The sequence below is a fragment of the Typopeltis vanoorti genome, chromosome 6, assembly GCF_054136105.1.
Source record: "Typopeltis vanoorti isolate ZY-2024b chromosome 6, IOZ_Tvanoo_1.0, whole genome shotgun sequence".
In the NCBI taxonomy this organism is placed as follows: Eukaryota; Metazoa; Arthropoda; class Arachnida; order Uropygi; family Thelyphonidae; genus Typopeltis; species Typopeltis vanoorti.
In genome coordinates, this window is record NC_143554.1 from 88,026,917 (window position 1) to 88,053,840 (window position 26,924).

Here is a 26,924-nt window from a genome sequence, read left to right on the forward strand (position 1 = left end):
CAGCTGTGTACTACATTGATGGAAAGGTACTCCAAGAGATTGATGAAGCTAGGGACTTAGGGGTGTTGGTAGATAGGGAGATGAAGTTCAGAGGACACATTGCTAAGGTGTCCAAGATTGCACATAGGATTACTTGGTTGTTGAGGAACACACTGACATCCAGAGATAAAGAGGTTATTATTCCCCTTTATAAAGCGTTGATACTTCCACATTTGGATTACTGTGCTCAGGTCTGGTCACCTGGATTCCTTGGAGATGAGGAGGCTGTGGAGAGGGTTCAGAGAAGAGTGACCAAGTTGGTGAGTGATGTAAAAAATGCTCCCTACATTGATAGATTGAGAGCTTGTGGATTGCAGAGATTGGTTGATAGGTGAAGAAGAGGGGATATGATAGAAACATTTAAATTACTGAAAGGTTTTTATAGGATTGATGCAGGGGAAATGTTTCAGCTGTGTGATAGTGATGGAAGAACAGGAGGTCATCCCTGGAAATTAAAGAAGAGTGTGGTTAACAAAGGTGTCAGAACAAGGTTTTTTGCCTGGAGGGTGGTGAATGAGTGGAATTCATTGCCTGACTTAGTTGTGAGCTCTTCGTCTGTAAATGAATTCAAGAAGAGATATGACAGATATTGTTTTGCTAGTTTGGGTCTCCTGTGATGAGTCTACTGACTCCATGGAGATACCCGTAATTGTAAGCAAACAAAGTTTGTTCATGAAGTTACTTCATTGCATTACTTTGTGTTATGGGATACTAAGGCAAGTGATGTGAAGCATTAGCCTCGATATATGTGTTGCCTAGGCGTGAAGTTACTTCATGCACAAACTTTGTTTATACTTGGATAAAGGATTAAACCAAGAATATGATTTCTTGGCATCTTTAATTGATACTCTGTATATAGTTCACCTGCTGTCCATCTCCCCCCCCCCCCAGTGGTGAGTTGGTTTTCAAGTATAGGTGTGTCGATTGATTTTCCTCCAAGGTGCTTTCAGTTTTTCTTTTTACAAACATAAAACTGCAAGTCTCTTACAAGCTTTATTATAAATTTATACTCATAATACTTTCAACCAAGTTTTTTGAATAAAATGTTGTGATGCCCAAAATTCATTACATATTCTTCCCTTCAAAATCACCCTGAAACATATCATGTAAAGTGAAAAACCAATACAAATTTCATATTATAACCATCTACTGCCTTAAGAAAGGAACAGCAAGAAATGTTTCATTCCAATACTTGTAAGAGTAATAAATTCATTTTCAAGCTAATGAAAATTTAAAAAAAAATAAAATGTGTCTTCTGATTTCTTACTGAATTTATTATATATCTTGGATATATTCTGGATTAAAACACTTTGCAAAATGCAAAACAAAAGTTGACTTCTGAAACAAAAGTTTTAATCCAGAAGTTGCTTGAAACTTTAAGACATATAGCTCAACTATATGTCTTAACATCAGAAATCTTTTCTTATAACTGATATCTAATTTCAATAAGTATGCAGTATTAATTACCTTCCAGTTCTAGAAAGAAGTGTTTTTCTCCTGGCAAAGTACTGTCCACAACAATGATGAATGCACTGTCCCACTATCAATGGTAATACTACAGTTGTAAAAAGATGAAGAGTTGTAATGATAAAAGGAGCCGACGTTGAACTTCCTAACTAAAGAAATTAAAAGCAGTCAATATAAAAAATCAGAATAAAAAAAGTTGGTCATAATTTTTTTTTTTTTTTTTTTTTTTTTATGTGGTTCCCACTCACAAAAGGTTATTAAAATATATAGTACATTTGTGCCATGGGTGGGCTAAGGATCCCCCCCCCCATTTTTATCAATTATATATATATATATATATATATATATATATATATATATATTGTAATTTTTTATTTACTTTCACATAGTTTATAAATTCTGCTCTAGAGACCAAACATGGAACTTTTTCAAGCCACTTTAGGCCTCTAATAAACAGGGCAGTGTTCTCACACCAGGCGATGAAATTCATCTCTCACCTAAAAAAGTGCATAATAGTATTCCTCTATAGTAATGGCATCATTTGCTATCACTAAAGCTGAACTAGAACCATTTATGACATATTATGTATTATAGACATTATTTTGTTTGTCTAGTTTTTACACTACAAATGTTATGATTGAAACCAAAACTGAAATGACTTGATAATGTTTAATATAGATTCTAAGCAGCAAATTCATTCAATTCCAAACATTCAGTGTTATTGTTACTATTAGTTTGAATTATTTATCAATGATAATGTTCCAGTTGTAATTAAGAAAGTGTCTTAATATTATAAGACACTTTCCAAATGGAAAGTGTCTTATAATATTAATACATATTTCCTCTTTTTGTCTCTCCAAATAGTGAAATAAAAAGTGTAATGGCTGAATAAAGTTTTGGAAGGAATTCAAATACCAAATTTCCATAAAAGTGATATAGCAGATCTTGGAAGAATTTGTGTATGGATAACATACCTAAAAATTCTTTGTAGCAATAGAGTCTTCAACTATGTACATATAATAATGTAATGACATACTGCAATTATGTATTATTAAAGTAATAGTGCAAAGTAAGATCCGATAATATTGAGTCTTGACAGGTAACAGACTGATTTGAAGGAAAATTGTAGATAGGAAGTTAGTAATGATGTAAATTTTTCATGTAGTACTATCATATCCTGTACACCCCCTTGAGGGTGTATATATATATATATATATATATCAGGATTTTGATGATGATAGTGCACAGAGATGCCAATGGTAGCTTTGCTAACTACAAACAGTGGATTAAATATTCTTTTTCTTTCTTTTTAGTTATTTGTAGTATAGCATAAGAGGAATATTATTATTATTAATACGATAATAATAATATTTATTCATATTATTATGATGATTATTATCACTGCACCCTCCATGGAGTCAACAGACTCATCATGGGAGGGTCATTCAACTAATAACATATTTATCACACCAAATCTTAAAATCCTTAACACTCCTTGCATTAACAATATATTCTGGTAATGCATTCCATTCACTGACAATTGTCCATGTAAAAAATCTACTCCTCATGCCCCTCTTCACCACACTCTTACATAACTTCCAGGGATGACCTCTGGTTTTATCTCACCTTCTACTCTTTTTATAATCTCATCTGGATTAATCCCATAAAATCCTCTCACTAACTTAAATATCTCCTATCATATTACCTCTTTTCCTCCTATTCACTAAACTCTGCAATCTGCATTTCTTCAACCTATTTCCATAACCAGCATTCCAAAGTCCTAACAATGTCTTAGTCACTGGCCTCTGGACCTTCTCCAATGTCTCCACATCACACTGAAAACCAGGTGACTGAATCTGAGCACAATAGTCCAAGTGTGATCTAACCAGTGCTTTATACAATGGCACAAACAGATGTCTTTATCCCTACATGTTAGAGTACTTCTTATCATAGCCTAAGAACAGAAACCCTGGAGCATGCCACTGGTTACCCTCCTTTTTTTTTTTTTTTTTTGAGACACTGCTCCATCATTATTTTCTATATATATATTATTATGATTATTATTTCGAGGGCATCTCCATGGAAGGAATTATCATGAGAGACCTACTGTAACCATTGTTCACACATCCTAGATCTCCTAGAATCATTCACTGATGAAGCATTCAAAACCACCTTTGGCAACTCATTCTGCTGTTGAATCATACAACACCCTCCAAGCAAAAAATCTAGTTCTAACACCTTTTGCTAACCACACCCTTATACAATTTCTAGGGGGGGGGGTGATCCCTTATTCTCTCCCTTCATGCCATATACCAAAAAAAAAGTCTTTAGCAATCCAGTATCATGTTCCCTATTATTCACCTATCAGGAGCATTCCATAGATTTGCACAATGTTGGTCAGTTACTTGCCTTTGGATCTTCTCCACACTTCATCCCACAGAGTCCAGGACTAGATCTGTCTCAGTAGTCCAGATGTAGCCTTATTAAAGCCTTATACAGGGGAATAATAAGCTCTTTATTCCTGCTTGTCAGTGTGTGCTCTTCAACAGCCATGTAGTATAATTTGCTATTTTGGCCACTTTGCAATATGTCCCACATAAACTTCAACACCCTGTTCTGAGTAACCTCCAAATCCCTATCCTCACCAATTTTCTGCAGTTCAGTTCCATCATGTAGTACATAGCATGTGATCTATTCATCCAAAAGTGTATTACCTTAAACTTGTCCATGTTAAACTGGCAGCCATTCACCTTTGCCCATACTGCCAGTGTCTATTTGAGTCATCATGCAGGAGCTCTACATCATCTTCATTGATACTTGTCTAGCTTTACATCATCAGCAAACAACTGAATATTTTCCCTTAAATCATTTCCTATATCATTAATGTATAAATTGAACAGCAGGGGACCAAGTATTGAGCCCTGCAATGCACCACCAGTCACATGGTCCTCCTTCCTCCTGTTCTCCTCAGTTGCTCAATGTGCCACTAGTTAGCAACTGTAGTACTAGTGAGAATAATAAAATTATAAGATGTTTCTTTCCATTTGATTAATGGTAGAATTATTTGCCTTTATTTAAATATCTTAAATGCTATTTCAGAGACTTTATTTATATATTTTTTTCTTTTATAAAAAAGGGATGTCAAGTTAAATAAAATAAAAGGATGCCCAGTTTAACAAGCCACTAGAATATTTTTAAACTGCATTTTTGAACAACTTAAATGAAATGCATGTTTCTTTACAATATGATTATTTACAAAAATAAAAAAGATATACACTATAGTAATACATCATAAAAATATTTTGATATAATTTAAATCTGTTACACATATGGAGCATTAAGTAAAAAGCAAAATCTGAAATTGGATGATACCAAATCAGATGCTTATTCTTAATCAAGAGTAATTTACTTAGAAGAGTGTTAATGGGATAATGTGGAAAGAGTTCTATAAAAAAAAACATGCATTTTGCATTAGAATTTTTTTAAAAAAATTGATTTTTATTTAAATCATTTAAATGATTAGAAGTGAAAAAAAAAATGGATTGAATTGAACATTCATCATGAATTTGAACTATTGAAAGTGCTTGATATATACAAAAACTTAGAGTTAAAATGTTGCTGCTGAGAAAATATGGAAAAAACTATAAAAATAATATATAGAAACATTTGAAATATTTCATGTGGCTCCTAGAGTTCGAAGTTTAATAGAACAATAACTAACTAGGCTTATAAAACAGATTGGAGCTACCTTTAAAATAATAATAGTATGCTATTTAATGTTTCATTTTCAAATTAAATTATTAGCCTGGCCATAAATACTGTTACAACTTGAACAGCACATACAAACCACATGTGTAACATGCATATAACATCACTCAATATTCAAAATGTCCCCCATTTTGCCTTCATGCATGTCTCTGAAGCCACATATCAATGGCAAATATGCACAATATCCAACAGAAACACTACCACTTCTCAGTCCAAATTCACCTTCAGGCTGGCGATGCTGGGCTGTTGTTTCTTGCAGGCTACTCTCTCAAGCTCTGCCCACAATTTGAAGTCCAATGGATTCAGATCGAGACTTCCAGATGGCCAATCAGATGGTGATGTGTGGTCAAGCACATTCACCTCCAACCAATGTTGTGTGGTCCTTGTCTTGTGTGCAGGAGCTGGATCATGTTGGAAGGTCCACTGCCCACCGTGAAACAAGGTGTTGCTCAGGGACTGTACTACACATTCCAGCAATGTGTCCCATTTCTCGCAGAAATGCAACTTGGATACTTCCTGATAAGTCACCTCCCCCCCCCCCCTCCATACACACACACACCAAACCATCGACACAGGATGATGACCTCTCTGAATCCTGGGTGCTATGACAGATGTTCCATGATCATTTTGGTGATTAAATGACTTCAATGGTGAAAATCTCATCTGCAAAGAGGATATTGTTGTTGCTCATCTACCACCAGAGAAATGCTTTCGATTTTATCCCCTCTGCCACATAAGTCATGATGTTAGGACATGTCCAGTAGAATGACAATATTCTCTCACCCACGTCATCAGTTAGTACATATAACATTGTTCTCTGTGAAACGTTCATCTCTGGTGACCTGGTGTTCTGCATTCTTTTTACAGGATTACGATGGAGGCATGCCTTCAACCCTCATTAGCTGTTGGATCTTAATGTAGTGTTGTCGATCTGTTCTTTGGCTGTCAGATGTCTTTTGTATCATTATAATGATTAACAGTCTAATATACAAACATCCTACTGATCTTGAGTGTTTTTAGCATGTTGAAAATAACAGGTGGCAGCATTCCAACCTTGTGAATTACAGCTACACAATTCTCATAATCTCCCCACTGTATGTTAATCCATACAGCTAGACAAGTCTCTCTCTCTACTGGTAAACACACAAATGTTGACCGCACACAGCATCACTAACGGAACCAGGCTCATGCAATTCTGTGGGCAGTGGAAGTTGTAACAGTATTTATGGCAAGACTGTGTATAAATAGAGATTTGAATGCATTATAAAGAGTTCACATTTGAACATGTGTGGATATATTGAAGAACGATGACTTCAGTATAGTACTGAGTTTCAAATTGAACTGAAAATGAATAAGAGATTGAAAAAAAAGTTGTCAGAAATAAAGACCAATACATGTGCATGGAAAGAATATATCCAAAGCATGTAGGGTTTTAAAATTCCATGATATTCATAACATCAATAAGCCACTAAATGCATCTTCAAAAATTCTTATTACAAATTGTCTTCACCACTAGTAATAAACTGCAAACCCATTAAAATGTAAAACCACTAAAATACCATCCTACATGTTACATGCTACACACTATGGCATAATGTGGTTTACAAATTTAATTGTTAATGTAGTAGCAATATCTCCTATATCAGATGCACCATTCATTCTTTAAAGTTATTCAGAATTGAGCATTACTGCAGCTTAATATCCTAATACCTGACTGCGTACTACATCCTACCACAAATCATAAATTCAAACAAAACACAACAACAGTAACAAAAAATCCTGCCACTGAAATATCACTATGTGGGATACCCCCCCCCCCCAATAAATCAACGACACATTGATTTCCAAGAAAACAAAAAAGCCTGTTCCAAAGATCAACTAACTTATGAAATGACTAAGAAAAGGCACAGAAAGAGTTCCTCTGGTTAGTAATTAGAACTGGACCTATGATGGCCTTTCTTTTGGCAGTCTAGCACTACAGAGGAAAATGTTTTCCACACATGGAAAACATTTTCCTCTGTAGTGTTTTGGACTACAAATGTTCAAAAATGTTTTGGACTACACATGCACCAAGAAATAATTACTTAAAATAGCATGTGATTATTATTATTATTATTATTAACATCTGATCTCCATGGAGTCAGAGACTCATTGAAGGTACACACTATCACACACAAAGCTCATCCAACCATGCCTTAAACTGATTCAATGTGTCCGCATTCACTGCACACTTTAGGCAATGCATTCCACTTGCCAACCATTCTCCATGCAAAGACTCCTCACACCCTCCTTATATAGTTTCCAAGGATGGCCTCTTGTTCTACTCCCCCTTCCATTCTATGAAAAATTTCTTCCATGTCAACACGATAACAACCCCTAAATAACTTATGTCTCAATCATATCCCCCCCCCTCCTCCTCCTATTCATGAGGCTTTGCAATTTACATTCTTTCAATCTGTCTTCATACTCCACATTCCGAAGACCACTGACCACCTTTGTGGATCTTCTCTGATGTGAAGACTTCAGAACTTGTGTAATATGGCCCCTGAATTTCAGGTCCTTGTCTACCACCACTCCTAATTTTCTCATCTCCTCCACCTCCTTTAAAGTTTCCCCCCACCAAGAGTATACTTTGCATTCCTTCACTCCCTATCAAATTTCAAATCATTACACTTTACAACATTGAACTGACAGTTCCACTTACTAGCCCAATCATACAATCTATTCAAGTCCACCTGTAAAGCCATAACATCTGCTTGATTCTACATTACTCTCCCTAATTTTGCATGATCATCTGCAAACAGTTGCATATCACTTAAACCCATCACAATATCAATAATAATCAAACTGAACAATGGTCTCAATACAGATCCCACTAGTGATCCTCCTCCTCCTTCAAGACAGTGCACTCCCATATACAACTTTCTGATACCTATCCCAATCTGACAGCCAGTCATCTATCCAACTCATTAGTCAGTTATCCAATCCCATCTGTTTTAGTTTATTTAAGAGCTTATCATGTGGCATCCTATCAAAAGCTTTTGCAAAATCTAAGTATACCACTGTATGGGGGTGGGGGGGTCTGGAAAGTTCTGATAAACACCTAGAACAAAAATGATAGTAAAACAACTGATATAACCACAAGAAAGAACATACTAGTAGCAGAGTTATGAAGGTAACTTATGTTCTTATATTCTTGTATGTTCTTTCTTGTGATTATATCAGTTGCTTTAATATCATTTTTAATTAATCAATAAGTTAGTAAAACATGATTTTCCTTTTAACAAACCCATGCTGACAACCACACAGAATACTACTGTTATCAACCCATTCCTGTATCATAGTTCTCACCAATTTCTCCAGTACCCCAACCACAATTCTATGTATACAGATTGGCCTATAATTTGTAGCCACAGCCTTATCACCACCTCTATGAAGTGAGACAATTTTAACTTCTTTTCACTCTTTTGGAACATGTGCTGTTATTTATTATTTAGCATATGATACAATGGCCGTGAGTTCCTTTTACGGTGTTATATTTCGTGTCCTCTTCCTTTATGTTATTTCCTTTAACTTTCTATCTTATCTTTCCTTATATTCTATGCTTTATTTATCTCTCATATGTATCAGGGATTTTGTTGCCGACAAATTTAATTTAAGATCGACTGTGCAGCTGGCAACTAAATTCTGATATTCAAATAGTTAACATTAATTAATATAGCGATCACATGATATACAGTCGTGGTTCCCCCCTCTCTTTCTTACTTGAATTGTCCACCCCCTTTACTCACACAGGTCCGAAAGTTTTTATAAGTGGTAACTCAGTCTCAGAACAACAGAACTCATGAACTTTGATATAAAAGAATACATTTATTAAAACACTAGTATGGATACACTTTTGAATAATCATTCAAGATACACTTTAAGTAAAATTATCAATGCTAAGTTACCTTCTTTGAACTAAATTGAGAGTCTGAACCCCCCCCCCCTTTAGATTAAGATATCCAAAATTTCAATCTTTATGGTTAAGTAATTCAAATATATATCTCAGTCTTACGATTAAGCTCAAACTCGGCTTATCCGTACAGGGTTACTCAATGCTCATTTTCCAAGCACAATTAGATATATACTTTATACATGGCATATCAAACTCTTTCTAACTTATATTCTAACATGGAAAACAAATTTAAATTCTGCAAAGTCTCTATGCCCACATTATAAGTGAAAATCAGGCTAATATCTAACACTACAGCAAAATAGCTCCTTCCTGACAAACAGTTCAAAGGTTAGGTTCCTTTCTTGGCCCCAGCTTACTTGACACAGACAATTAGTCCAAACAGTAGTCATTAAGGCGCTATGGGTAAGATAATGTGTGGAGCTCCTCAAAACCTTGGGCTCCTTTTCTTTTTTGAGGTTTACAATTCTAGAATATATATGAAAGGGTTGTACATTACCATCTTGTCTTTCACTTCTGATATGGCCAGACTTCCATATTCCCTAGCCACGTGTTTCTATGGCCTCTGCGACTTACTTATGCTTTCTTCGAAGGTTGCCCTTCGCCGGCTTTACATTGGCGTGGTTCACCAACAGCTCCTTACTGAAATTCTGACTTCATTCCTTAGGCAGCTTTATTCGACTCGGTTACAACAGCAACCGGGAGATTGTTGCTGGGCACCGCCGACAAGCTTCCTCAGCTATCCAGGCTTGGACAGGAACACAGGAACAGAAAACAAGAGAGCGTTTGAGTCTCGTGCCGCACCTTATATCACGGTTGCGAGCGCCCTCTCTCGTTGACTACGTCATATACTTTGCTATGGCTGATTGGTCACCTTAACTCTGAACTGTTTTAACATGGTTCTAAAACATAGATCTCTTAAGCACATTTAAAAACAACGATTTTGGTCCTGAAACACAGTTTTCCTTTGCTTATTTTACAAGGACAATTTTAGTTCTAAACACAGATTTCCTTAACTTATTTAATGTTAATAATCTCAGTCGAGTTGATATACCTTTGAACGAATATATATACAGTACTCCCTTAGCTCTGTTCTTGGAAGTATAAGCATGTCCTTATCGTCAGGTTTTCACAGTCTCCGTGTTGGGTTGGAAACAAATTGGCTTACAGAGTGAATCAGTCTTTTTTCCGACACAACAAAGGATCCCCCTTTAATTAAAATTTTTTCTTAACGGAGTTACAAAGAAAATTTCCTATTAGCAACATCCTCTTCTTTCTCTGGGAAAGGGTTGACCTCCTTGCCTACTCCTTAGCATGTACCTATGCACCGGATTTTTGTGCCTCCTCTCGTTACCCGGGCTCGGTCAGCCTGTCATAATTCCCCTGATTGATATCATTTTCACAGGCAGCATCTTCTTGGGTCTCCCTTTCAACATCTGGGGTCTCCCTGTGTCTTATGAAGAAAGGGAAATACTCATCTTGGAGGCGTTCTTCTTCCCTTACAATGTGGTCTCCATTTTTCTTTGATCGTGGATTGTTGTAGGAGTGAGTCCTTTCTAGGTCTATGTCTGTTCTGGCCCCTCCCTTTTCTCTCATTTTCCCAGACATTCTCTAATGAGTCACCAAAACAGACTAGTCTTGTTGACCTAGTCTTGTATAGTTTGAGGCGATCAGAATGTACAACGATAACCTTACCACGAGGGTTGGTTTCCTTGATTCTGAAGGTCACAGGTGTTATCCTCTCGATCACCTCAAATGGTCTGATTGCACTTTTGCTGAACTCCCCCCCCCTTTCCTTTTCCCCTGAAACCCTGATCCATCAGAACCAAACTTCCCTTTTTCAGGTCCTTAGCTTTCCCTAGCCTATTAGCATACTGTCTTGCACGGAGGGAGCTTCTTTCACTGGTCTCAGCCACTAAATCATATGCTAATTTATTATCCCTTATGAGGCTAGTTAGGTATTCTTCTATGTCGGGAAAACCCGTCTCTGCCCTGGAGTTCCTGAAGTCATTTGGGAAAAGGGGTTCAAATCCATACAGCAGTACTGCAGGGGCGTCCGCGCGGTTAGCCTAGTGGCTTTGCGCTTCGCAACCATATGCCTGGGGAAGGAGTGTCCTAGGTTCGATTCCCGTCGGAGACGTGAGGAGCTGAAGGATCTTCCTCAGCCATAGCCAAGTTAGCCGGTCTTGGGCGCGGGCAGTAGGGTTTTTTCCGCCAGTTTATCTGGTGTTTTTCATCCCGCAAGCAGGCAAACCGGACCCTTGAACACACAGGGATACAGTCAAAAATACCTTGAGGCATAGGAGTGACCATTCTACCCTCGTAATTCGGTTACGAAATCCAAGCATGCTTGGAAGGTTGTGGGCCTTAAAGGCCTGTTAAAGCCATTGGGATAGGATAGATAGTACTGCAGGGGCTTCCCTGGTGGCTGAGTGTAGGGCCGTTTTACAGGCAAAAAGGGTGTGAGGTAGACGAACATCCCACTCCGAGATCTGCTCTTCTGCTAGCTTCGCCAAGGTGAGCTTCAGAGTATGGTTCACACATCCCATTCGCCTGAGGGTGATATGGTGTGGTGAAAATTTTCTTTATCCCCAATGAATCGCACAACTGTAGAAGTGCCTCAGCCGTGAAGTTGGTGCCCTGATCGGACAGCAGGGTCTCAGGCATCCCATACCTTGAAAAGATCATCTCAAATAGCTTGTTTGCTACGGTTTTGGCCGTTTGATCCTTCATGGCCACGGCTTTGAGGAACCTGGAAAACATGTCTATCACGACTAAGATGTATCTGTTCCCTTTCGATGTGGTGGGGAGTGGCCCACAATATCCATGGCCTGAAAAGGGCACGAGGGGAGCGGGAACGGCTGAATAGGGGCCTTACCAGTGATGGGGGGGACTTCCTCCGACATAAATTACAAGAAGAGACATATGCCTCCACATCGCATCTCATTCCTTTCCAGAGGTACCTATCCGTCACCCTCCTCAATGTTCTATGTATTCCCTGATGCCCTGCTAGATTGGTATCATGGAATGTGTGTAATACCCATGGAATCATAGCTTTGAGTACTGTTATTTTCTCTCTCCATCTCCCAGTGACGCCTTGCCTAGATAGTAGGAGACCGTCACTATCAATGTGCATATTGTCATCCGGCTCTGGTCCATGATATCTGCCGTTTGCACTTAACAACTTCTTATAAACCAGCCCCCAAACCGAGTTGGTTTTCTGTGCCTGAATGATGTCAGCTTTCTCCCAGGTCTGACATTGGGGTTCGGGTGCTCCCTTTCTCTTTGATTCTTGAACGACCAAGATCCGTTCGGTGGTTCTTCAGATGTGGTTGGGACGCTCCTCAGGCTGGGGTGTAAGTGACCAGGACAGGTAGTCACCTACCACGTTAGCTCTTCTGGGTATGTAGCTGACCTCCATTCTAAATTCCTGCATCTCTAAAGACCCGTGCACAATTCGTTGATTTTTATCCTTCATGTATGACATGAAGGATAAGGGTTTGTGGTTAGATCTGAGGATGATGTCCTGTCCTAACAATAGGTGATGGAGCTTCCTGAGGCCATATACAATAACTAACGCTTCCCTCTCAATTACTGAGTAATTCTTCTCTGAGGGGGACAGCTTCCTACTAATGAATGCGACCGGTTTGAATGACTTGCCTTCCTTCTGTTCCAGTATGGCACCGATAGTGTCTTTGGATGCATCTATCAGCCGCAAGGTAGAAGGTTTTCCCTAGCTTTGGGTGAATGAGGACAGGGGCCATAGTTAGTGCCTTGTTTAATGTATGGAATGCTTCTGTTGTTCTGCCTTCCAAGCAAACTTTGTTCCCTTCCTGGTCAGGTTCACTATAGGCCTCATTTTTCGGAGCATTGGGGAATGAACTTACGGTAAAAGTTTACCATTCCCATATACTGTCTAACCTGCCTGATTGTGGAGGGGGGGGGGTTTACATCCAATATGGCATTCACATTGTTATGTGAGGGTGCTATTCCGTCCCCTGTGATAATATGTCCGAGGTATTCGACTTTGTCAAAGAAGAACTTGCACTTTGAGCATTTTAGTGACAGCCTGGCTTTATCCAACCTATCTAGCACAAGGTTTCCGTGTGCTACTTCATGGTGGTGGAATATATCAGTAGGTCGTCCTGGAAGCATAAGAGCCCTGCCAGTACATCATTCATGGGGCACTGGAAGCTCATGGCAGAGTTTCAGGCCCCTTGAGGAAGTCGGCATCGTTGGTATTTTTGCCACGTTGTGGTGAATGTAAAATACTGTCTATCTTCCTTCCTGAGGGGGATCTGGTAGTACCCAGAGTTCAGGTCAAGTTTCGAGAAGACCTTTGCCTCTTCCGGTCCCACCAGCAGCTCTTCTATTGTACATACTGGAAAATCAATGGGCTTTGTGACTTTGTTCACTTCTCTTAGGTCTAGAACAAGCCTCAGGTCACCATTTGCCTTCTCGACCAGTATGAATGGGCTGTTCCAACGGGATATTGACTTTTCGATCACTCCTGCTTCCTCATATTCATCCATGAGCTTCTCTAATTTGTCTACGTGTTTCGGAGGGGGGGGGGGGATGGGTATTGTTTTATGTGTATGGGTGAGGTTGAGGTCAATTGTACAGTGTGCTCTACTGCATTTGTACAGGTAAGGGTGCTTATCCCTTCAGTGAATACCCTGGGGTGTAGTTTATGTGCTATGTCAAAGAACAGTCTTATCTCCTCTACATCACAATCAGAGCTATGGTTGTTTATCGATCTATTCATCAATCTCTCCTTCCACATGATTTGCTTCTCTTCAGATTTTCTTGCGGTTATCAGATTGGTTTCAAGTGACTTATCTTCGTGCAACTTTCTGTATGGGTTGGTTTTGGGGTGGTGGGTTTTTCCAAAAAGAGATATTGACTGGGTTCCAAAGTTGCAGGTAAACTGGTTTGCTTTTAGGAAATCCAGTCCCAAGATGACTTGGTTACTCGTGTCTGCAGGTATCTCAGGGAGGATTATTAAGTCATGGGTGAGATCAATTGGGAAGCAGGGGATGGATAATCTTGCTCTCAATTTTGTGGAGGATTGCAACTCAACTTTTGCTATTCAATTATTTTGTGGGGTTTTTGGAGGGGAATGAGTATTTTGTCATGGGATATGTCTAGCTTTTTGTACATGTTATGTGGGATGACAGATATGTGTGCCACTGTGTCGAGGAGGAATTCACATGGTGTTTCTTCTATGCTTCCCTGGACGAGGGCGAGGTTCCCCTCAAAGTTTGCCTCAGTTATGTTGGTGCTCTGCATCTGGTAGTATGTGCTCTCATGATTCTTGGGGTTTTGGCCCTCAAAAGCTTTTTCCTTTCCACTATGAAGTTTGGGCAATGTTTGCTACTATTTCTTCCCTCTCACTAGCCATTGCGTAGCACTCATCAAGGCTATTTGTTCCTTTGAAGTATATGCTCTCTTGCAATTCAGGCAAGATGCCTGTTTGGGATTGTTGTAATGTTAGCCATTCAATGTGTTCTTTGTCATGTGGGGAGGTTTTTATGTCGTGGGCGAGTTTGGACAGTCTGTTGAAGAAATCTGTCACCCTTTCCCCTTTTTTTTTTGTAGGCATTTGAGAAATTTTGTAATTGTTTGGTTAACTCCTCCTTCCCTTTTTTTTTTTTGAATTTGGATATTAATGCTTCTTTAAAGTCATTAAATTTTAATGCTCTGTTTAAGGTGGGGTGGAAGTGCAATGCTTTCTTTGCTTTCCCTTTTAGCCCACTACATATTAAAGTTAAGAGTTGAGGCTCATTCCAATTGGCTGCCTTTTTAAGTCTTTCCATGTAACAGAGGAAAGATTCTATGTCATCATTCCCTTCCCCTGAGAATCTGGGACATATTTGTTTGGAGTTCATGATTTTGAAAAACTCTGGGTCGCTCATCTCAGTAGATGTTGGTAAGGACATACTTACCCTTTCAAATTGACAGACTCTATTACTAACTCAGTATCTTTCTATTAATTTTCAATCTTAGTTGAGTTCTGTGTCTGAGATTGAGACCAACTTATCTTGCTTGTAGTGCTTGCTTTATAGTTTTTTCTCTCTCAAGCACATCCTGTCGACTGCTGCGCCATTGTTATACTTTGTATCCTCTTCCTTTACATTATTTCCTTTAACTTTCTATATTATCTTTCCGTATATTCTATGCTTTATTTATCTCTCATATGTATCAGGGATTTCGTTGCCGACAAATTTAATTTAAGATTGATTGCGCCAGCTGGCAACTAAATTCTGATATTCAAATATTTAACATTAATTAATATAAGGATCATGTGATATGCAGTCATGGTTCCCCCCTTCTCTTTCTTACATGAATTGTTTCCCCCCCCCCCTTTACTCACACACAGGTCCGAAAGTTTTTATAAGTGGTAACTCAGTCTCAGAACAACAGAACTGTTTTAACATGGTTCTAAAACATAGATCTCTTAAGCACATTTAAAAACAACAATTTTTTTGGTGCTGAAACACAGTTTTCCTTTGCTTATTTTCCAAGGACAATTTTAGTTCTAAACATAGATTTCCTTAGCTTATTTAATATTAATAATCTCAGTCGAGTTGATATACCTTTGAGCGAATATATATACAGTACTCTCTTAGCCCTGTTCTTGGAAGTATAAGCATGTCCTTATCGTCAGGTTTTCATAGTCTCTGTGTTGGGTCAGAAATAAACTGGCTTACAGAATGAGTCAGTCCTTTTTCCGACAACGGGAAGGTACAGCACCATCTCAATCCCCCTCCCCCTAATTTTATCCAGGCTCGGGACTGATAGCTGACAAATCAGGCCTATGGCTGGGTCTTGAGTATTCTTGACTGTAATCCGTGTGTGTTCACATGGCTAGTTTGCCTGCTTGCAGGAGAAAAAACCCCAGATAAACTGGGGAGGAAAACCCTGCTGTTCCCGCCCAAGACCAGCTAACTTGGCTATGTCTGAGAAAGATCCTTAAGCTCCTCATGTTGGCGACGAAAATCGAACCTAGGACACTCCTTCCCCAGGTATATGGTTGTGTGGGAAAGAAGTGTCCTAGGTTCTACAGGTTAAATAGGTGTATAGGCGCATAGGTGTTTAACCTAGGTTCCTAGGTTAAACACCTATGCGCCATGTGCTGTTGTAATACTGTTATTAAACACGCATGTCAATACTACAGCTAATTCCCTGGAACATTCCCTTAAGATATTTGATGATATGTCATCAAATCCTATCACCTTACTGACATCAAGCTTATTTATTTCCTCATATATACCTCATACTCAATCACAAGTCATCCTCTCCAATCCTCTACACTTGAGTTTGTCATGATTTCACCCTTGATGAGGATGAAACACCCTTATAAATTGTTCACTGAATACCTCAGAATTGTTTTCTGCATCAGTTACTATTCTACAATTTTCATCCACTTACATAAGAACCTGTGTAGCTCAGTGGAAGTGGTGGTTGCACTGCAACCAAAGAAAGAGCGTCGCAAGTTCGATTCTACTTGCGACTAGAGGAACTTTCTCTAAGCCTTTTTAAGAAGAGCCTGTGTAGCTTAGTGGAAGTGGTGGTTGAAGTGAGACTGAAGAAAGAGTGTCGTAAGTTTGATTCTACTTGCCGACTAGAGGAACTTTCTCTAAGCCTTTTTTTTTTTTTTGGCCAGTCTGGCTAGCCGTGTGGTTAACGTATCTACTCTCCAGCCAAAAGGCTGTGGGTCGAATCCTGCCATGGGTGACAATCACAAACATCAATATGTTTATGACTGTCTGTGAAAATACTAGTGGTGATGGTCGGCAGTAGATGGCATTGGTGTAGATGATAAGGTATTTGCAGTTGGTGGAGACAGAGAGTTGTGGAGTAGGTGCCCTCCCTCGATGAGTCTTTGGACGCCCTGGAGGTGTTACATAATAGTAATAATAATAATAATCTTACCTAACCAATCTTCCCTCATATCTTAAAAACTAGGGTTTTTCTTGGCCCAATTTGCTAATTTCTGTTCATAATGTAGTTTTGCTATTCTTACCAACTGAGTCACCTTCCAGGTTTGTTCTTTATAGTCCTCATGCAATTGATTGCTAACATTATTCATCTTATGCTTTCACATATGCTGTTCTTCCAAATTTCATGCTTAATCCCTTTATTCATCCATTTGATACCTATTTTATTCAGTCTTTTGACCTTTGGATATTTGACCTTAAGAATAGCAAAACTACATTTACACATCAATATCATTAAATATCTTTCAGTTAGTTCTTGCACAACATTTATCTACCTCCCACTTAACACCTCATTCCAAGCTATAGCTCTAAGCTGTTATCTAAGCTTTTCAAAATCATCAGCCTTGTAATTCTACAATATATCCTATCCTCACAGACGTTTTCATATGACTAGCCACAACCCAGATGATCACTCTCACAAACTGGAGGAAAGTGTGAACCCCCACTCACAATCACATCCTCTGATGAAATGATCAGATCTAAAAATCTCAATCCTCATGTGCCCTCCTTTACATACTGCCTAAGATAGTTGTCTTTCAAGAACTCAAAAAATTCATGCTCTTTTTTCCCAAATGCTATTCTCTCCATTCCAATCTATAATTAAATTATTAAAATGCCATAATTAAAATCACCTATAATAATCACCCTTTAATTGTTCACTAAATGAAGTTGCTTATACTAAATTTAGTTTAATCCTTTATCCAAGTGTGAGCAAACAAAGTTTGTGCCTGAAAGTATCTTCAGGACTGGGGTAAGGTAGTGCAACACCAGGACGACTCCTTGCAAAGGTGGAGCAAGATACTACCACTCCTATCTCAGTATCTCCCATAATGCAAAACACATCTCCTTGTGGATATGCATTAAGGGAAGGGCCGCTACCCAGACTAGTTTCGACCTTTATTGAGGTCTCTTCAGTGGGAACCAGGCCCAAGTGGAGATACCAGCCAGAAACATTAGCAAGGTTATCTCTACCTATAGGAGTTGCCAAATGGTGTGCCACCTTTTTAATAAATTACTCTGGATTTAGAGAAAGATGTTGAAAGTTTATTTTTCACTTGGTTAGAATATAATAAATTTAGTTTAATCCTTTATCCAAGTGTGAGCAAACAAAGTTTGCACCTAAAAGTATCTTCAGGACTGGGGTAAGGTAGTGTAACACCAGGGCAATTTCTTGCAAAGGTGGAGCAAACTACTATCACTCCTATATCAGTATCTCCCATAATGCAAAACACATCTCCTTGCGGATATGTCTAAGCTTATACATTTCTTCATCCTCCACATTCCCTGGCCTATAGCAGCATCCAATTAAATATCTCTTCCTTCAACTTCCACCTCACACCATGCCAACTCAAAACCATTGCCACTATTTAATCTCGCATCTCCACTTTGTACAGATATAATTCATCTTCTATCATCAACAACACCTCTCTCCATCCCTTGTCTTTCTACCCTTACAGAAAACATCATATCTTCCATTTCTATTCCTGTCAGGATATCCTGATGTTTCACTTATTCTAACACTTTTGGGGTGAATAATGATTATTACAATATGACAATTTTTTTATGTATGCACCCAAAAAATTTATGGAATGTTAAATTAAATGATAAAAAGAAATGTATTATAGTATGTGAGAAGAGCAATGAAAGGTGGTTAGCACATTTTAAAAATGTGAATGGTTTTACCAGGAATAATCAGAAAATGGAGGGAAGTGCTTGCAAATGTAACAACAGAAGAGATGTGGAAGAGCTAAGGCAAGGGTTATTGAAAGTGAAAAGTCAGGTTAACGTATAGAGGAGGAGGAAATCTAACATTCAAAGAAGAGAATAACTGATGTAAATGTCAAGGAGGTTAATAGGAAGAAGCAAGTATAGGGTTACTTTGTATGGTGACTCAATCATTAAAGGTGTGGGGAAAAAAAAGCACATAAGACATGTTTTCCAGGTGGCACAATGAAACAAATATCAGATGCTTTGCATAAAATGAAGGAATGGCAGTCAGAATTAGTGGTAAACACAAAAAACTTGGATAGTGAGACAAAGAATGTGGAAAGGGATTTGAAGAAGTTGTTGCAGAAGGTGAAGAATAAATGTCACTGGGAAAGTGGTTAGTTTAATGCCCAGAAATGACAGTGTGAACTGAGATGGAGAGCAATGATACTGAATGACAAGATGGCTGAATTGTGTCGGGCAGAGTGTTCAGTTTGTGAATGTATGGAATATATTTGAAAGGAAGTTAGAATGGTTCAAAGCTGATGGAATGCATCTAAATGGTTTGGTGTTGGACATTTGGAGCAATTGTTGTTTACTAAAAGTACACAGGGATCATATGAAATGAGCAGTCAGAGATGGGTTGAGAAAGCAGGTTGTGGAATGACGGGAAGAGGATGGATATAAAGGGAAAGAAGTGATTATAGCAGGCCAGAGTGATGCAGTGCAAAATGGTGGGAATGATAAGAATATGAATGAAAATCAAAGTCAGGATCAGGGAAACAGGAATGGTCAGAACAAAGAAGTGTACTATAGCAGAGTACAGAGTGATTGTATTGATAGGATGGCCTCAAAGAGTGGAGAATTGTTATGCTTGTATACTAATGCACAGAGTATCAAAAATAAAGAGACTGAGTCAATACACTGAAAGATAATTGGCATAAGTGAAACTTGGTTGACTAAGTATAATATATTGTCAGGACTTGAAATAGTAGGATATAAAATTCTCTGAAAGGATAGGAAGGTGAAGAGAAGGGGGGGAAGGAATACTGTTAATAATAGCAGGGGAATTGTGTCTCTCAAGAGTTGAAGTGGAAACTAGTAGTGTGTGCGAAGATTTTGAAACTATTTGGTGTGAAGTTCAGATAAACAGAATAGTATGTTTAATAGGATGTTGTTATAGACCACAGAATGTGGAGAGTACTGATTGTGAAATGTATTGACAAATTAGTTGGACAAGTAAAAGGAAGATAATCGTAATGGGAGATTTTAATTATAGGAATGTGGATTGGAAAGAAGAGACAGTGTATTGTAACAAAGAAAGTGAATTATCAGTGTTAGATTTGGTGTTATCCTCACAGGATGTGGTTGTGAATGAGGTATCAACACTTCCATCTGTTGTGAATGCAAGCATGAGATATTGGTTATGACAGTAGTCAAACAGGAAAAGGTTGTTATCAAGAAGTTCTATATGTGGAACTATAAGGTGGGTGATTATGCAAAGCTCTGTAATCAACTAGCATCAATATATCGGATTGATCAATTGTATAGAAAAGATGTTGAGAGCACAGGGAAAATGATAAGCAGTATCCAACATAAGCAATGCATAAATGCATACCAAGAGTTAAGCGAATAAATAGAGTAGGAATGAGATGGATGAACAGCGAAATCAAGCAAGCAGTGTTACAAAAGAAATTGTTATGGAGAAAGTACAACACAGTTTGCAGTGAACATTTGCATGAAGAATATAAAGTGCAGGCCAGAAAAGTGACAAGCATGGTTAAAAAAAAAAGTCAGGTCAAAGGTAATTCAAGGGATTTTTTCTTCAATGTGGCAAGCAAGAGGAAAAATAATTATGACATTGACATTGGTGGATAGTCATGCCATTAGAGTGACTGTTACAAAGGATATAGTAGAATTATTGAATGACCGCTTTATCAGCATATATCATACTGGTGTAAATAATGCCATGGAACATGCAGAAAGAGACAAGTATTAGGAGGATTGGAAGTGAAAGAGGTGTATCAAGTATTGATTGGGTTAGATGTTAATAAAGCTGTGGGAATGGATGACATATCACCACATTATTTTAAGGAATGTGGTTTTGACCTGGTTATTTAATGAAATTCTTGCAATGGATAAGGTTCCTAAGTGGTGGAAAGAAGGCAAAATAATATCTCTCCACAAGCATGGTTCAAGAACAGAAGTTTCCAATTATAGGCTAGTCTGTATATCTGCATTTGTGATCAAACTGTTGGAAAAATTGGTTAGAAATAGAATACAGGATTGGGTTGGTGGACATAAGATTCTCTATGGTGGTCAACATGAGTTTGTGAAAGGCAGGTCTTTCTTCAGCAATTTTTTTGTGTTTTATGATAGGCAACAAATATGTTGGAGAGATTCATTATACAGTGATTTTCTTGGACTTTGCAAAATGCCTTTTCAAAGTCCAAGAAAATCGCTGTTTATCAATGACATATTGGTATATAAGCTGCAGAAGATAGAATTATATAGCAGATTTGTTAGAAGCATCACGACCTCTTTATCTCTACATTGACATGTATGAATAAGAAGGTGGTGGTGCCTCTATATAAGGCATTGGTCAAACCACATATAGACTATTGTGCTCAAATTTGGTCACCTAGTTTTCATTGTGATGTGGAAACACTAGAGATGATCCAAAGATGAATGACCAAAGTCATATCAATCTGGAGTGTTGATTATGAAGAGCGTTTGAGGGAATGTGAATTACAGAGGTTGGTAAATATGAGGAGAGATATGATAGAATCCCTTAACTAACTTGAAGGTCTCTATCATATTAACACAGAAGGAATTATAAACAAAGTTGATGTCAAGATGGAAAGAATGAGAGGCCATCTCCCTGGAAGTTGTATAAAGATGTGTGAAGAAGGGTGTAAGGAGCAGAGTGTATTGTGAATGCAGGTAGTATAAATAACTTCAAAGGTCATTGTGATAGATACATTGCTGGTTGAGAAAGCCTCCCATGATTAGTCCATTGACTAGAGGTTACCAAATAATAATAATAAACTCAATCAATGAAACCATTTCATCTGTCTCATTTCTCATGCTCCTGGCATTTGTAAATAAACACAGGAATTCACTTTTAGGTCTATAATCATCCTGTTTATTCCACTTGCAGGTTGACTGCCCCACACCTAACCATTCCCAATTGCCTTTAACTGCTTACCATATATAGCTTTTCAGACTCAACTACCCTCCTTACATTCCAGGCCATTCCATTCCCATACTGACCATCCTCTCTCTCACACACACACACACACACACACACACACACACACACACACACACACACACACACACACACACACACACACACACACACACATTCACTACTACTTTCAAAACATCTACTCTCCTTCAATCGTGTCTCCTTGTCTACCCTGACTTCCCACCAATTCTCTGTTCACCTTGCATTCTCGTTCTATCATTATCACTCACAGTACTACTACTCTAATTTACAATCATTTCAGTCTCACCAGTTCCTCTCTCCTGATCTTTTGCTTCACCTCTTACTACTTCTGCTCTCTTGCTCCATCACTCATTGTTCCTCCTTGCAGCAACAGTCTCGCTCAAAGTGACTCACACCCAAATCAATTCAAATGCAGCTCATTACCTTTGTACATTTCCATCCTTCCCTCAAATGCATCACACACATTCACAAACTCCACTTCCTTCTCACACAGCTCTACCAGCCCACCATTCATGATCATTGCTCTCCATCTCAATTTGCTTATCATACCTGGGCAACATAACTTTTCCAACTACACTTATCTTTCACTCTCAACAACCTCCTTATATCCATTCTTACATGCTCTTTATGTCCAAAGTCATTTGTTTCAACAGCCAACTCACTTGCTCATCTGCTTCTCTTATTTAATGCATCAATTATCCTGTTAATTCTCCCTCCTGGAAAACATACCTTATGCAATCTCTCATTTACCACACTTCTAATAATGGAATCTCTATACATCCCCTATTCTCAAGTCATTTGTCACCTCTTTTTCTCTACTTTCCTTCCTCCTAACCTTTTTTACTCATCCATTCTTATCCACCAAACTTTTCATCTCATTATGCACACGTTTCCTTTCACTTCTCATTCTGATTCCAACTTTCCTTCACTTCCACAGCATCGCTCATTTTAATTTCTTTAGCTATACTTTCTTTCAAGTATAGCTTGAAGGAAGCAAGTGTGTCCTACTTGCTTCCTTCCATGATTTATACAGTCATATACCCTGCAATTGCTTTTGTTCCATGATTTATGCATTATTACTAAATAGTTTAGGGAAATAACAATGTAGACTAGAATATACATTAAAATAAATACAGCCACTCTGGTCTTGCAGACCATGCGCTGGATACCCGCCATAGAATACGGTGGAAGAAAGCCACGATCATTCACCGTAGTAAATACAAGTACGAAAGGCTTTTCATGGAATCAGCCTCAGCCCTAAGAAACAATCCAAACGTCAACAAATTTGGCTGCATGAGACTGCCTCAAATTTGGGAAACCTACATCAGAAGACCTCAGCCCAATCGCCCAAGAATACCAACATCGCCCGCTAGGGGGCACCAGCAGGACTTTAGGAGAAAGTATAGCTTCCTGCTTCATCCTCATTTACTGTTTGCTGTGCCTGCGTGCACGTGTCTTGCTCACAAGTTCCTGTTGAAAATGGCAACATGACATTGCCGAAATATTGGATTTGTATTAAAAAGTTATTTTAATGTATATCCTAGTCTACATTGTTATTTCCCTAAACTATTTAGTAATAATGCATAACCAACGTCTAAGCCTTTCCACTAGAATCATGATTTATGCGGTCATTTGCTCTTGCAACTATGCACACTTTCATTCCATTTGTCAGCTTTGCTTTTACAGATAGCTCGGTCAAACATAATATCCCACTTTCAATATATTCATACCTTCTCTTGTCTCCTGTTCAGTCTCTCCACAAACACATTCTCCACATTTCGCCACATATACATATTACATTCAGAACAATGTACAATTCTTGAAAAGTCCCATCATTAATTACGTTTGATTTTCATGCTGTGCAATGAGCTGATCCTGTTCTTCACAAGCTTCAAAAATAGGAAAAATAAGTCTGTTTCAAACATACTAATCTTCACAATCACTGAGTTATGCTAAGCTATGAAAAATCAACAAAACTACACCAAAGCCAAATCACTACTTTACTACAAAAATAAAACATCTTTTCAACAGCAACTTTCACTAAGTGACACAAATTGTATCAGAAAGATACTATCAGAAAATTCCATTAACAAAAATGAATACTTAAAAAAAATGATAAATAAATAAAACAAAATAAAGACACCTTACTCAAGGAGCAATACAAGAATATGAGAAACCTATAGGCCATATTTGGATCAAAACTTTAAGAAATAAAGTTCCTAAAAACTGAAATTTGAAAACCATTTATTAAAAACTGAGTTCAACAGCCAATCAATGTCAAGTAATTTTGCTAGTATTAAAAAATGTCTGATAAAACTTACAAATAGGAAAAGTAATCCTGGAGTTATGAAGATTCCCTGTAAAATAATATATTATCATTAGTAGTAGTAGTAATAGTTAAAATCCTTAACTAATGAGAAGATACATCCAAACAATTATTAGCTCATTTCTGGTACTGTACAATGCAGGGTTGCCATATTGAGCTTTTGGAAATGTTACTGGCTATAAAATTTTTGCTTTTCATTTTACATATTTACAATTTGGCATTTTGAAAAATTATTTATTTTCATATATTTTCTTCTCTAAATATTAAAAATATTTCTGGTAGGTTTCTTGTGGATATTATCAAAATGATAACGACATGTTATAAATCCAGATTTAATATAATTGATCATATAAGATATATTATATTATATTAAATATTATTATATAATATATCATTATTATTATTAGAGACCTCCAGAGAGTCAGGGACTAACCGAAAGATCACATACTATCCACACCAGTTAAATTCATTTACATTTATTCACAATACTTGCACACACAATATCCAATGGAAATCCATTCCATCATGCACTACTCTATGAGAAAAAATCTAGCTTTCATCCCCTTCTTGACAGCATTCATTCTCAACTTCCAAGAATGCCCTCTCATCCTTTCTTCATCCTGTATCAGAAGTTTGTATGTCTCAGTCATATCACTCCTCTTTCTCCTGTTTGTTAGTGTCTGCAGTCTACAAATTCTCAATGTCTTCATAATCAGTATTCTGCAATCCTGATATCATTTTAACACACTCCTTTGCACTCTCTTTGTATTATCTTGTGAAGAGGAAAAATGACTTATCTTTACATGTCAAGGTTCATTTCAGCATTATAATTATCTCCTGAGTTCTATTTGCAATCTTTTTATATGGCCTTTAAATGATCTTTGTGGTTACCCACAAAGATCAGTTCCTATTGCCAAACTCATATTCAGTTTGTGCAATAGCTCTAGTACCTCCTCCTCATACATGAATTTCTCCACCCAGTGAAGAGATAGCAGTGAGTACAGTGTTGCACTGTGCTCATTGGGCTATGCACAGAATATAATAATAATAGTTAATATAATATAAATAATACAACATTTATACTATGAAGCAAATGCAAACCAGACAAGTACAATACAAGTTTAGAACATGGACTGAAATATTGGTTGTTTTCTATGCATGTGTCCTCACTCCTCAGTTTATTGTTTTCACATGTATAGGTAGAAGAGTGCACCAATTTTAAAGCTTTTCAGTAACTCTTGATCAAAATATCCAAGTGGAGGCCTTGTCACGAAAGTGACCAGAAATACAAAAAAGGAACAGAAGTTTTAATGGTTACATAAAGCACCAGATAATAATGAGGATGCTTTCTGTCATTACACTGTGAAAATTAAATTATATAATTTTAATCAGCATGAAGTTTCTTCTAAGAATAAATTTAAAACTATTGGCTTGAACCAAAATACTCTTGTGTTTTTTTTTTTCTATAGAAACTAAGAATCTTGAGAAAAGATTAAATGAGATGAAATTAAATTAGCATGAATTAGCAAGCTCCCTCACTGTTAGTGACGGAGGTCTGGGTAGTGACCTCTCCTCATAATGTAAAACAGTACTACATCTCTTAAGAGCTGTGTTTTACATTATGAGAAAATATCAAGAACAGTGAGGGAGCTTGCTCCACCATTGCAACGAGTTGCCGTGGTGTGGCACTACCAAGTGGTCACTTACACTTGGATACGCTGACAGTTCGTCGGCATGAAACGTTACAGATCGTAGTATTCGATCTTAGTTTCGCTTACTGGCTGAAAAACAATAAGGGATTTTTATCCCCTTAACTTATATCAACCTCGCCAGAAAAAAATAGCCGTTTGGCTTTTCATCTTAGTTATACTATGTTATAATATAATACAGTGACACACCTTTCGGGCAATCGTATAGCAAAAGTATGTAAGTTTTCTTCACTTAAACTCTGATATTCTAGGTCTAGCTACTCACTGATGAGACCTCAAAAAAGGTTGAAACCGGTCTGGGTAGTGACCTCTCCTCATAATGTAAAACAGTACTACATCTCTTAAGAGCTGTGTGTTTTACATTATGAGAAAATACCAAGAACAGTGAGGGATCTTGCTCCACCTTTGCAACGAGTTGCCGTGGTGTGGCACTACCAAGTGGTCACTTACGCTTGGATACGCTGACAGTTCGTCGGCATGAAACGTTACAGATCGTAGTTTTCGATCTTAGTTTCGCTTACTGGCTGAAAAACAATAAGGGATTTTTATCCCCTTAACTTATGAGTTATCATTCCGTTGTATAAGATCCTGATCAGACCACACTTAGACTATTGTTCTCAGATTTGGTCCCTAGTATTTAAAAGGGGTAAATTAACTGTGGAAAGGGTTCAAAGGTGGATAAAAGACAGTTTCAGGACTGTACAATAGGTGTTAACTGACA

At 37.8% G+C, this 26,924-nt stretch overlaps 1 protein-coding gene across 4 annotated transcripts in view; it reads right to left on the reverse strand.

The window, feature by feature from the left end:
- The window catches only part of LOC150105675 (sodium/bile acid cotransporter 7-B-like), a 169,887-nt gene that overhangs the window by 71,959 nt on the left and 71,004 nt on the right, over positions 1-26,924 (reverse strand). For 3 of the 4 annotated variants that reach the window (XM_090394999.1, XM_090394997.1, XM_090394996.1), the window contains 2 exons: positions 24,490-24,525; positions 1,507-1,655 (listed from right to left, as the gene is read on the reverse strand). In XM_090394999.1, the coding sequence (XP_090251125.1) occupies positions 1,507-1,655; positions 24,490-24,525 (185 nt within the window). The remainder of the gene's footprint in view (positions 1-1,506; positions 1,656-24,489; positions 24,526-26,924) is intronic. The other variant, XM_090394998.1, reaches the window with a different exon arrangement.